This window comes from Thermothelomyces thermophilus, chromosome 7, assembly GCF_000226095.1.
Source record: "Thermothelomyces thermophilus ATCC 42464 chromosome 7, complete sequence".
In the NCBI taxonomy this organism is placed as follows: domain Eukaryota; kingdom Fungi; phylum Ascomycota; class Sordariomycetes; order Sordariales; family Chaetomiaceae; genus Thermothelomyces; species Thermothelomyces thermophilus.
Window position 1 is genome coordinate 3,502,237 of NC_016478.1, and position 11,425 is coordinate 3,513,661.

Sequence of the window (11,425 nt, forward strand, 5' to 3'; positions counted from 1 at the left end):
GGAAAGAAAATCAGGGTCTTCACGGAACTACTCTGTACATACCACGATAAGCACGCTGCGGCGGTCCAGTCGAGCAGTGTGGAGCAGTGTGGAGGCGTAACGAGGGGCGCAGAAACCCTCCGGCAATCCCCATTGCCCCGCCGTGCCCGCCTGTGGGGTGATCTCCAAAACACAATGTGCGCACTTGGCCGCTAACTAGTGTACACTAGTGTAGTGGGCACTACGCTAACTAGCGTGGGCGTGGGTCAGTCCAGCTTTGCCCATGCGATGGGGTTGCTTTTTTGGACTTGCTCTCAAGGGCATGGCGGCAAGGCGGAGGCACCGCACTGAGGCAACCGACCCATCAATCACTTCCCATGCGTTGCCCTCGAAATTACAAGGGTCTGAAGCTCGCCCGCACGTGGGCTCTGTCTGAGCAGGGAGTGGACGCAACATGCACTAACACTACGGAGTCCACAGAGTGTGTTGTGAGAAGCGGCCGTCAGATTTTGACCAAGTTTGGCTTCCTTTCCCATCCTCTTTCATCGTCAAACCGCCATGTCTCAGAAGTTCCCTCTCAACAATTCCCCTCTCAACTTACTCCGTACCTGAGTTATTGTTTCAGGCCCCTCTCCCCCTCTTTCTCCCAACCGCTTGCCGAGGGTAGGCATGATGAGGTCAACAGTGTCGAGACAAAACCTGAGAGCTCGGCGAGACCGACACCGCTAACAGACAACCTCCACCGTCCAGCTGACCGACGAACAACCTAAGTCCCTTTAGCGCAGTAAGCAGTATTTACAATGTCCACGGTGTAGTGTAACGGACGGACGTAACCGCTGGTCGGGTGGCGCCTTTCGTCATCACCTGGGGGCGTACACGAAAGCGAGCAGGTCAATCTCGTCGCCGTCCTGTCCGACAAAGCCCACGATCTGCCAGCCATCCTCCGCCGCAGAGGACGTGCAATCTGTGGTGCGGGTGCCGGCCGCGAGGGTGCGTCCCGCCGAGGTGGCCGCCCGGATGTAGAAGTTTCGCGTCTTGCCGTCCTTCTCCCCCCGGCAGAGCTCCGCCTCGACCCAGTACTCTGCCGGGCCCAGCTCGAGGGATACCTCGGTCCCTCCCGTGCCGCCGTGGCTCAATTGCGTGCCGTCCGTCAGCGTCAGGGCCACGCCGTCCAGTCTCGACCCGCCCCTGAACCTCAGCAGCTGCGGCTTGGGCTTGCTGATGGCCGCGAGCGTCGGCACGTCGCTGAACCAAGTACCGTACGCCGCCCCGCCGGAGAAGTCGCTCTGCCGGAGCGCCGCACCGGCGGCCCACGAGAACTCGACAAAGACGGGGTTGTGGTCCGAGAGGACGTTTTTCCCGTCCGGCTGCAGGAACCGCGCGCCGTCGTAGCGGAAGGTCGTCGCCCGCAGCGCCACCAGCGGGCTCGAGCGGTAAAACACCTTGTCGACCACCTCGCACGTGTCGCTCTCGGCCGGGTTGCCGCACGCGCTCTCCGCCGCCGGCACCACGCCGCCGTGCTCCAGCTCGACCCAGGCGTCCGTCATGCCCGGCCCCCCCGCGTTCCCGCTCGCCGCCAGCAGCGCCCGGATCCCCGTGTCGCCCGCCCGGCTGTACCGGCTGTTGGTGTCGCCGTACACGACCACGGCGTTGCCGGCGCTCCACTGCGCGATGTGCGCGGCCACCTGGTTGATGTTGTCCTGGCGGGCGACGAGGTCCTGCTCCTCGGTGCCGGCGTCCGCGTGCAGGTTGTAAAAGTCGACGTACACCGCGGTCGAGTTGTTGCTGCTGCTGCTGATGCTGCTGCTGCTGCTGCTGCTGCTGCTGCCTGCTGTTGTCGTCGAGTTGGAGATGGCCACCCGCATGAAGGTGAAGCCCTTGGGCGTCAGACAGTCGAACTGGGACGCGTCCGAGCACTTGTCCCACTTGATCCGCCGGAAGTCGGCCCAGGGGAAGTTGGACAGCGTGTTGAGGCCCGACCCGATAGGGACGCCCCCGGACGTGGCGGTCCGGTACGGGTGTGTGTCGGTGCTGTAGATGTAGGCGTGGTAATTGAAGTCCTGTCGTGCGAATGGTCAGTTCTTGAGCGGTCCCCTGGCAATAATGTCGAGCTATTCCTGACCAACCAGCCAAAGAAACACAGCCAAACAGGGAAGGAATGTTCTTACCTCCTGCACATGGACGACGTCGAGGTCATACTGGGCAAACTTGGATCCGAGGGTCGCCGCGTTTGTCGCCTTGTCCCCGGGCACGTCATTGTTGTTCAGGAACGCCGGGAGGCCCGCGACGTTGATGGACAGGACGTTAAATACACCGGAAGTAGCAGCAGCCAGACATCGGTCAACCAGGAATGCCGCACCAAGAGCGGCGTTCAGTCTTCGCGACGGCTTCATCTTGGGAGGCTGGCCGCGGTGAGTATAGACCGTCCAGTGGTCAGTGACGGATGTTGACCTGGGCGACGAAAATTCCACCCCGCAACTGCTGCTGCTCATCTACACACTTATACGCGCCCTTCTAAGAAGGTAGGTAAGGTAGTCACTGTTCTCAATGTCTATCCCCCCCCCCCCCCCCACATCCACCCCTCCTCGGGCCACATTCTCTTAGTTCAAGATCCTACTCTCCAGAATCCAGTCGGAACCGAGATCCACTGGCACGTGTCAAGAAAAGAGAAAGTGAAGAACAGAGATTGCCGGGAAGCGAAAGCAACGCTGGCCGTTGCCAATCTCCTCGATCGTTAATGCGGGCCCTTTTTTCGGTACTCTGCCCCGGCGCGATGTCACCCCGTCCCGGAGCGCGGCGCTCGGCACTACAACTAATTAAGTCGGCGACTTCCAGTATCAACAACCTCCCCAATTGCGCAGCCTCCTCCGGCCGGAGGGCCGTGGTAACAGAGCACAAAATGGTCTTCCGGGAAAGCCGGTCTTTTTGAAGGTTTTGTTCATACTTGGAAATGTTAACCGCCTCGGTTGAGATCACTCCACCTCTGAGTTGCGCGTCCAAATCTCGCTTCTCACAAAGATGGAGTAATGCATTAATTTACTGCAATATTGTTAGTCAAGAAACGTTCAATGTCTACGTCCGCACTTTCGTTCTGTCAGTTGTCCTTTTTACTCGCTTGTCATCCAAATCTCCCTATCTCAATACTCTGCTTTTTTAGCCCGACGACGGAGGGCCTTTCTGGTGACAACACGTCACGAAGTATACTACAAGGGCCTTGAAACGAAACACAAGTCGGATCCGTGGACTGCCAAACGAGCCTCGTCTCAGCTCTCGCTCGGTTTTGTGCGGGTGGCAGCCACTGTGTCCACTCCTGATTCGAGTTTCGGATGCACGGTGACCCGAAGAAACACGGCACAAGAGCTAACTTTCCATTGGGCAATCTAATTCCGGCGCCTCCGATTCCCTAGTTCCCCAGGCATTCGAGATGATAAACCTTCATATCATGTCGGGCCCCTTGTGTAGGCAGTATACTCACAAGTCTAAGTGATCAAGTTGAAGACAGCTCGACTAACAGCCCAAAACTGGGGAGCACTAGTTACTCCAAATAGACTTTAATAAGATGGTAGGTACCTTACTCAATGCAGGTGTGCTTGGGGCTAATTGAATCAATATGGCAACTACCCGCGTTTGGAATGATACCTAATTATCTCACTTCGCGTCTTTGGTCTCTCCGTAGGCAGTACCTGGATTCTCTACGACAGTAAGAGTACAGCGTCCCCCACATTAAGTGGGATGTTCTCCTATCCATGCATAATAGTGCTATTCCCTCAGCCTGGCACCTTCCGGGTCCAAACCCCTGGTACGGAGTACATCAAACAGAAAGAATCAATGTTCCAGACGATCCTGGGCCACGGAACACCACTGGCCCGAATCCGAACACCTGTGGTCGGGACTCTCGACAGCCCTGGCCTAAACGGGATCTCGCAGGTACATACATAGTTAGTATTATACGGTGGTGTGACTTGATGGCTTCAGCCTGCTATTGGGTCAGATATTTCTCAGGGCTCGAGAAACCAGAAACTGAGGGATCCGAGCACGGAGGTCTGCTCGATCGGGAAGGGTCCCTAACGGGAGCCGGTTCTCCGTTTTGGTTCCGTCACAGGGTTCCAGGCTATGGGGTGCTGAGAACACGCAAAAGGACACTACCGGGCAAATGTACTGCAACGGCAGCAATCAGCATCCTAGATGAATTAACTGTTGTATTCAGTACTCCCAGTGGCGTATTATATAAGTGTGTAGTATAGTAAAGGTCAGTATTGTGTCTCCCGAGACCAAGATAAAAGTCACCTGTGGTTGTTCCCACCTCCGCGAACACCGTCACATATGGATCCGGTCTGTTCCTCCCAAACTTCTCAGGACTCCGGTTTCGCAACACCCGGGACGAGCGCCACAAAAAGTGCACAACGTGCACCTCGGTTGAGGAGTGGCTTCAGATCCCGCAGCGTGGCATTTTCGCATCTCTAACCCCTGCCGTTCTCCCCTTTCCCGACCACAACGTAGTTATATGTCAGTCCCGCGGATCTTTCTCTTGCCTATCGGTAATTAGTACTAGATGTTTTGTGTTTGCCGAGTTTTGTGCTGAAACCTCCCATACACCTATCATGTCTGCTTGCTCCCAATATCACAGAGACGAATGCTGCTGTTAGCCGAGACGGAACCCCGTTGCTACCCAGAGGAGCGAACTGAATGAATCATTCTCTGTTTACCAGGTGATGAGGAGAACAAAGAGAACCACGGAAACCTCGCTTCCCCCACCCCCCCCCCCCCACCCCTTCTCTTCTTTTTACAGATTTCAGCACGAACTTTATAGTTTCTTAGCAGTTGTGCCTGGAGCAGTCAGCGAGACTCGAAGCTGCGAATCACTGGCATTCTGGCCATGGAGTTAACTTCTAGAAAAGGTACATATAAAAGGTACATATACCCTCTGTCTCTGCTGTCTGTCTCGGGAGTACCCTGTCATCTTCTCGACTCGCCCAGAACGAGATAATCAGCTTTTTGGATGTAACAAACGCCGAACGTTTTCAGGTGAACCGTCCATGTGACAATATGTAATTACGTGATGAACACAGCTCCTGCGTCTACCCGCGACAGCACCCTTCCAACATTTCCAGTACTGCCGCCAGGGGAAAGGGGTAATGGCCCGTGTTTATTATGGTCGCTTGACTCTGTTCCAACTCTGCCATTCTCTGATTCTCAACTTTGCGCGGGAAAGCCAACAGCAGTTCGAGACACACCACGGTACTGGTTTAGTTGCGTTATGCTCAATTGACATGTGGTGCGCTGCTTTTGCCATGTTCCTAAGTCAACATTCAGGGCGTTCTGGTCCTGCTTCACCAAAAAAAGGAGACTTGGAAATACCAACCAGAAGGTATTAAGGGAACCCGGAAACATCCCAAATCACCTCTGAAGCTACCCTTGGGCAAATTGGTAGACCAATCGAGCTGAAGACAAGTTGAGATTTTATGAACCCAGAGCTAACAGCACAGTCAGGAGTCCAAATCAAAGCGCCCATATGATAATGAAGAAGTATTACAGGTGAAACATATATATCAAGCAGCAGTAAAATCAGTCAAACTCGCCTGAAGATTGGCCCTCGGGGAGGATCTACGAGTGAGATATGAATTGACAGCCGACCAAAATCGTCTCGACGCCAGGGTACTTCGGGGGTCATACATATCTGAGCTAAGAAGGAAGTTCTCGTAACAATCACGGCTCTATAATATGTAACCTGGGAATTCCAAGGCTATGATCGAGTGACAAACTTGGCTCGTCACTTTTGAAGAACCTAAAGTACCCGGAGACGTATGTCTAGCTTCCCTATGAGAGCATTACTACCTAATTAACCGTGACTTTGTTACTAGCTGCCCGCGTGAGTTTCTGGCGGCTCTACCCTCTATCATAGTGTCGGAAGCTATAGAGCTTCCAAGAGTATTAGCCACGCGTTTGCCACAGCTATATGAGGCTGTTCAACGCATTGGCCAGTCCCCTTATCTATAAATACCACTCTTTTTGTCTCCTTTGTAGATAGTTCAACAAGGCACTCTTTTTCTTCGTACAGCCACCCACTATAGACTGCTTTCAACGCTCCCGGAAGCTCATCACTACGTTCGGCAGTTATAAGCCCGGTGCCTTGACTACTCCTCTGCCAATGTATCTTCAATATTAATAGTAGCTTCTTCTATTACAAACTCTCTTACCCTGCTTTAATATGCTTCCGATGACATATCTGTCTATTATATTTAAGATCCTAGTTAAGACTAAGACTTCTATATACCTTATAGGGCCTAGTTCCTAGAACTTGTAGTATATTGAACTATAATTATAGGCTAAGTTTGCTAGTATATAGGGATTTGTTAACCCTGATGGTAACTATAAGCTAGATTTAGAAGTTCTATAGTGCCTAACCTATAAGTAAGCTAGAGATAACCTTATCCTGGCTTCTTAGGAGCAACTCCCAGAAGGATTATCGCCCTTGATATCTATAGACTTGATGCCTTCTAATATAGCCGTTATAGCCGAATTCACGTGACTATAGGACTCCTTTTATAAAGATATCGTATATACTATGGACGTTAGCAAGCGGATAGGATAGCTATAACGCTAGCTAGTATATACTATAGATCCTAAACTTTACAAAGCTATAAAAGCGTATAAGAAGAAAGATATTAACCTTATTAGGGGGATTATCTAGGCGCTTTGCTCTATACTTATACTATCCGTTATGACGCTTTATATAATGGTTATAGCGTAATATATAGCTGGTCTTAATATAGCTAAACGTTTAGGAGTTAATCTATAGTGCTAGATTTATAACTTTAATATTACCTTCTAGTAAGCTATCTAATATGATATCCTAGAAGTGTAAGGTATATAAGGACCTTATACCTTTCTTGACGCTATTGCTATATATATCCTACTAACCTAGGTAGCAAACAAGAGGATAGAAATCGAGCTTACTAATAGTATAGGATAGCTACTTCTAGAGCTTAGTACCCTTATTACGATAGCTAAGATCTTAATTAATAATGATATATAACCTAGAGTCTCTTAGAAGTATAGAATCTTCTTAATAACTTATATACTAACACTTCCTATAGCTTAAAAGAGCGGTAAGGAGAGAGGTAGAGACTCGTATACTTAGTGGTATAATATAAGATATCCCTATAAGTATCTAAGACATCTATAGGATCTAGTAGACTACTATACACTTAAGCAAGCTATCTATAGTAATAAGTAACGCTTATACCTTTCTAATAAGGAATATAAAAGGATTTACTAGGAGCTTGATAAGCCGAAGTAGGCTAGATTGAAAAATCAATTTATCGCTAAGTAGGGGGAGCTATCCTATTCTAGGTAATTAGGGGCAGGATACCCTAGTTCCCTTAATACGTTAATTATTAGCCTTTAGCTACTTGGCAAGCTCTTAAATTACTATAGGGCGTTTAGTATAGTCGCTCTATAGCGTTATCCTCTTTTAGAAAGTACTCTACTAGACTTATATAGTATAACCTATTTAGTTAACGATAAGAAGTTCCTTTTACCTAGGACGTTTGTTAAGGTAGAAGATCCTAAGTTTATTAAAGTAGGTATAACGACCTTTCCTATTAGTAGAAGGGGCACTTAGGTAATTAAAAACATTCTAGATAGACTATATAGACTATATACCAAGAGCCTAATATTTAAGGATATCGCTATCGTCAAAGGATTCTATATTAATATTGTCTTAGAAGCTCTATTACTTAAGGTAGGCACTTGGTACTATAGCTTAGATTGCTCTCTACGTTTCAAAATACTAGAAAATAATATTATTCTTCGTAAGCTAGAACGTAAGTATAATCTTACCTTCCTCGAATATAAGCCACTTTCCTATTACTTAAGCTTCCTAGACTACGTCTTAATTAGTAAAGCAGGTACTATAAATATTTATATATCCTTATAGAACGTATTTACTACATATAGTAGAAGATCCTAGATATAAGCGTTACCTACTATAAGAGAGGATACTAAGGATCTTTAGTACTTAAGAGCTAGCTACCTTAGACTAGAAGCGTTAAAAGCGCTTATTAATAACGCTAGAAACGTCTATATCAAGGGGACAGTATATATTAAGTACGAGAGCTATACTCGTACTTACGTAAGTAAGGTTATCTCTAGGAAAACGCTACCTAAGTAGAAGTCTATATACCTATTCTAGCGAGTAGCCTAGGATCTATTCGATTATCCCAAAGCGATTAATAGATCGCGATAGCTGCTTATAATTGTTAACGAGTATAATAGGAAGCTCTTCCCTTTCCTCTTAATGACGAAGTCGCTAGACTAGATTATGAGAGTTATCTAGAATTTTGAGAACTAGGTAAGATGCTAATATAGGCTTACTATCTATAAGATTAAGTAGGATAACGATATTATGACGATTAGTTTAGTAGGATATATACTAATATATTATTAGACTTAGACTATAGAAAGCGGTATTAATCTTAAACTCTTAGCTTTGTATACCTACGAGCCTAACGGACTAGTAGAGTAAGTAGGGTAAGAACTAATCTTATACTTAATTAAGATGCTTAATAGCGTAAATCTCCCTATAAAGCTCTAGTTAGAAAGTATATAAGCGGTGACGTACTTATATATAATAAGCCTAACCTATACTTACTTATTTAGAACTCCTAATAAAGTACTCTATAGCTAATTTAAATGGTATTTTCGCTAATATAAACCTAGCTTATTAATTACGTTAACTAGCGACTTATACCTAGACTAGAGTAGTATCTTTATATATAGATACTAGGTATATATTCTCTATAAGGATAGGGAAGCTAAATAGTATATAAAGGACTTTAAGGTACTACTATATAGGCTAATAGGATATCTTATAGAATATTATATATTTAATATCTATCGCGTTTAGATACCTAAGCTTAATAGGGTTATTATAACTTATAACGTTTACTTTAATAAGAAGACTTTCTACTATCTAGGTAAAGAGTAGCCGATAGAGTCATTACTAGTAGTAATAAGCTAAGAAGTTAATCAATTCGATCTTAGCAAAGATTCCTAGGATAGCGATTTTCTCTAGGAAGCGTTATAATAGACCTAATAACCAATGGAAGACTCTATTATAATGGCTTGGCTACCTCTATTACAAGAGAGTCTAGTAATAGACTAACCTCTCTAATAGGGTTAAGACTCGGGGGTAAGGGAGCTCTCTAATATATAGCCTATAAGCAAGCAATTAGTTCTAGAGACTCCTATAGTAGAGATATAAGTAATAGACAAACTCACCGAATAGATAGAGAGCTTCAGAGGACTCTTGACCCCTAAATATATACCTAAGCCCTTAGTAACTTGCCCTATGCCGGCTAGTAAAGGGGATATCTACTAAGAAGTAAGAAGGTTTAAATCAGGGCCTTCCTAGTCGCTAGCTAGCTAACTAGACGCTAAGGAAAGTAGGGGAGCCGTCGGATCTAACGGAAAAATGCTTTCTATAGAAGAGTCAAGCACATATAGTGTATTAACGGAAGAGCTAGAAGCTAGGGACAGTACTACCGATATATTATACCTAGCTAGGCTAGAGGAGTAGAGTATTAAGCGAAGTCCGGATTAGCTAATATATCTTCTAGAAGGTAGAAATAAAGGAAAAGCTATTTAGTAACCTCCTATAAGGAGAAGCAGAGGTATTATTATTATTATTATTATTAGTCCTACACCGCTATGCTAATAAGCATGCCGGAGCCTCTCTAGTTATATATAAAGGAAACTATACCTAATAGGCCGGATAAAAACCTCTGTCCCGCTTTTTAATGCCCAATCCCGAATACTAATATACTACAAAGAAAAGGAGAAGTGGCTAGAACAGCCCTATAGAGGCCTTGCCTCCCGGTCTAGCCTTCTTCTCAAGGCGGTATTCCGGAAGCCTCCCTAGGTCCATTAGCCACTGTAGAACCCTCCTTGCCAAACGATAGTTACGGGCCCCTATACCTTGTAAAACGAGGTCTAGGTCCCTTTGCGACTATATTTCCCAGGATTCCTATGTTCAGCTTCTTAGTAGGTTCGGGCACTATACGACTAGGTGCTCGACAGTCTCCCTCCCCTGGCCGTAGGCATAGTAGGGGGTACTGACCCCTGGGACTTAAACCCTAAAAAGGAAGTCACGGAGGCTAATAGCCCCTGTACAGGCTTGTACTAGTAGGGAGCTCTAGGCCTTCGTTAGGCCCTGGTGCCTTTGTAGGCCTTCCCCTATAAAAACTAGGTATAGGGGGTCCTTGTCTGATATACGCTATATCCTCCTGCCGGCTTGGTCGGCCCTCTAGCGGTTGCTCTAGCTTGCCACTATGGCTAGTTCTGTGGCCTGTAGCCTTTTTCGTAGGGTCTGTAGGGGGAGTCGACCCTCTCTATAGCCCTCCTAAACCTACTACTAGACTGTCGATCTTGCTACCTCTAGGGCTATAGGCCTTGGCTCCTAGCCCCTTGTCCTAACCCTTCTCTTCCAGAACCTCTAGCCTAGCCTATTATAGGCCTATTAGATGAGAGCCCTAGCAGGGACCCAGGGGGCCCCTAGGCCTGCCCTAGTCTGTAGGAGTGGCTAGTCAAGTTTGGCTTCGAAGTCGGCTAGCCTCTTATTAAGGTAGAGGTCAAAGGGTAGTACCTAGGCTTCCGTTTCGAGGCACTAGATAGGGGTAGCCTTATAGGTCCTGGTAACTACTTGAAGGGCCCTATATTAGGCCTTCGATAGTTCCCTAGCAGGGCCTTCCGGCTTGCCCCCTGGCTTGGTAGGCTTATAGAAGTTCGAGGCCTTATAAGCTAGGGCGCTGTAAATACACTTAGTATAGACCTTACAGGCCTATAGGAGGCTAGGGCCCTAGGTCTTTATAGTAAGTCTGGTCAGGGTAAACTCCTAGGTTTCTAGCTTCTTAGCCACCTTCGTATAGTAGGGGCCCTACTATAGCCTCTAGTCTAGCCAGACCCCTAGGAATCTGGCCGACTTCGACAGGGCTATAGTAGTAGTACCCCCTCTAGGCTGTAGGAGCTCTAGCGGTCGTAACCACTATTTCCAGCCCCTATTAAAGTGGATAAGTTCGCACTTTTCTAGGGCAAAAGCCATACCCTATATCTTAGCCTACTATAGGCAGGCCTTCCAAGCCCTCTGTAGCTAACCGTTATAGGCCTCCTCGGCCCTCCTAAAGGCTAGAAGGTTGGTATCGTCGGCGAAGCCTATCAAGCTAACCGTAGGGCAGGCCTGGCAAATGGCCTAGTAAAGAGAGGCTATATAGAGGATAAATAGTATAGGAGAGAGGGGCGACCCCTAGGGGACCCCGGCCCTTACTACTATATCCTCTGTTTCCTAGCCATCAAAGTAAAGGATAGCTACCCTATCCTATAGCCACTCCCTAACCTAGACCACTAATCACTTTGGGAAGCCCTGGCTCTGTAAGGTGGCTAGTAGCTA

General features: G+C 47.4%; 1 protein-coding gene across 1 annotated transcript; it reads right to left on the reverse strand.

Annotated features, from left to right (window-relative positions):
- Nucleotides 1-794: 794 nt before the first annotated feature.
- On the reverse strand, nt 795-2,545 carry MYCTH_2313009 (uncharacterized protein). The gene is made up of 2 exons (XM_003667268.1): nt 2,148-2,545; nt 795-2,039 (listed from the first exon to the last, which is right to left on the reverse strand). Exons 1-2 carry the CDS (start codon nt 2,370-2,372, stop codon nt 840-842), a joined length of 1,425 nt encoding a protein of 474 aa, XP_003667316.1. The 5' UTR covers nt 2,373-2,545; the 3' UTR covers nt 795-839.
- Nucleotides 2,546-11,425: the final 8,880 nt, after the last annotated feature.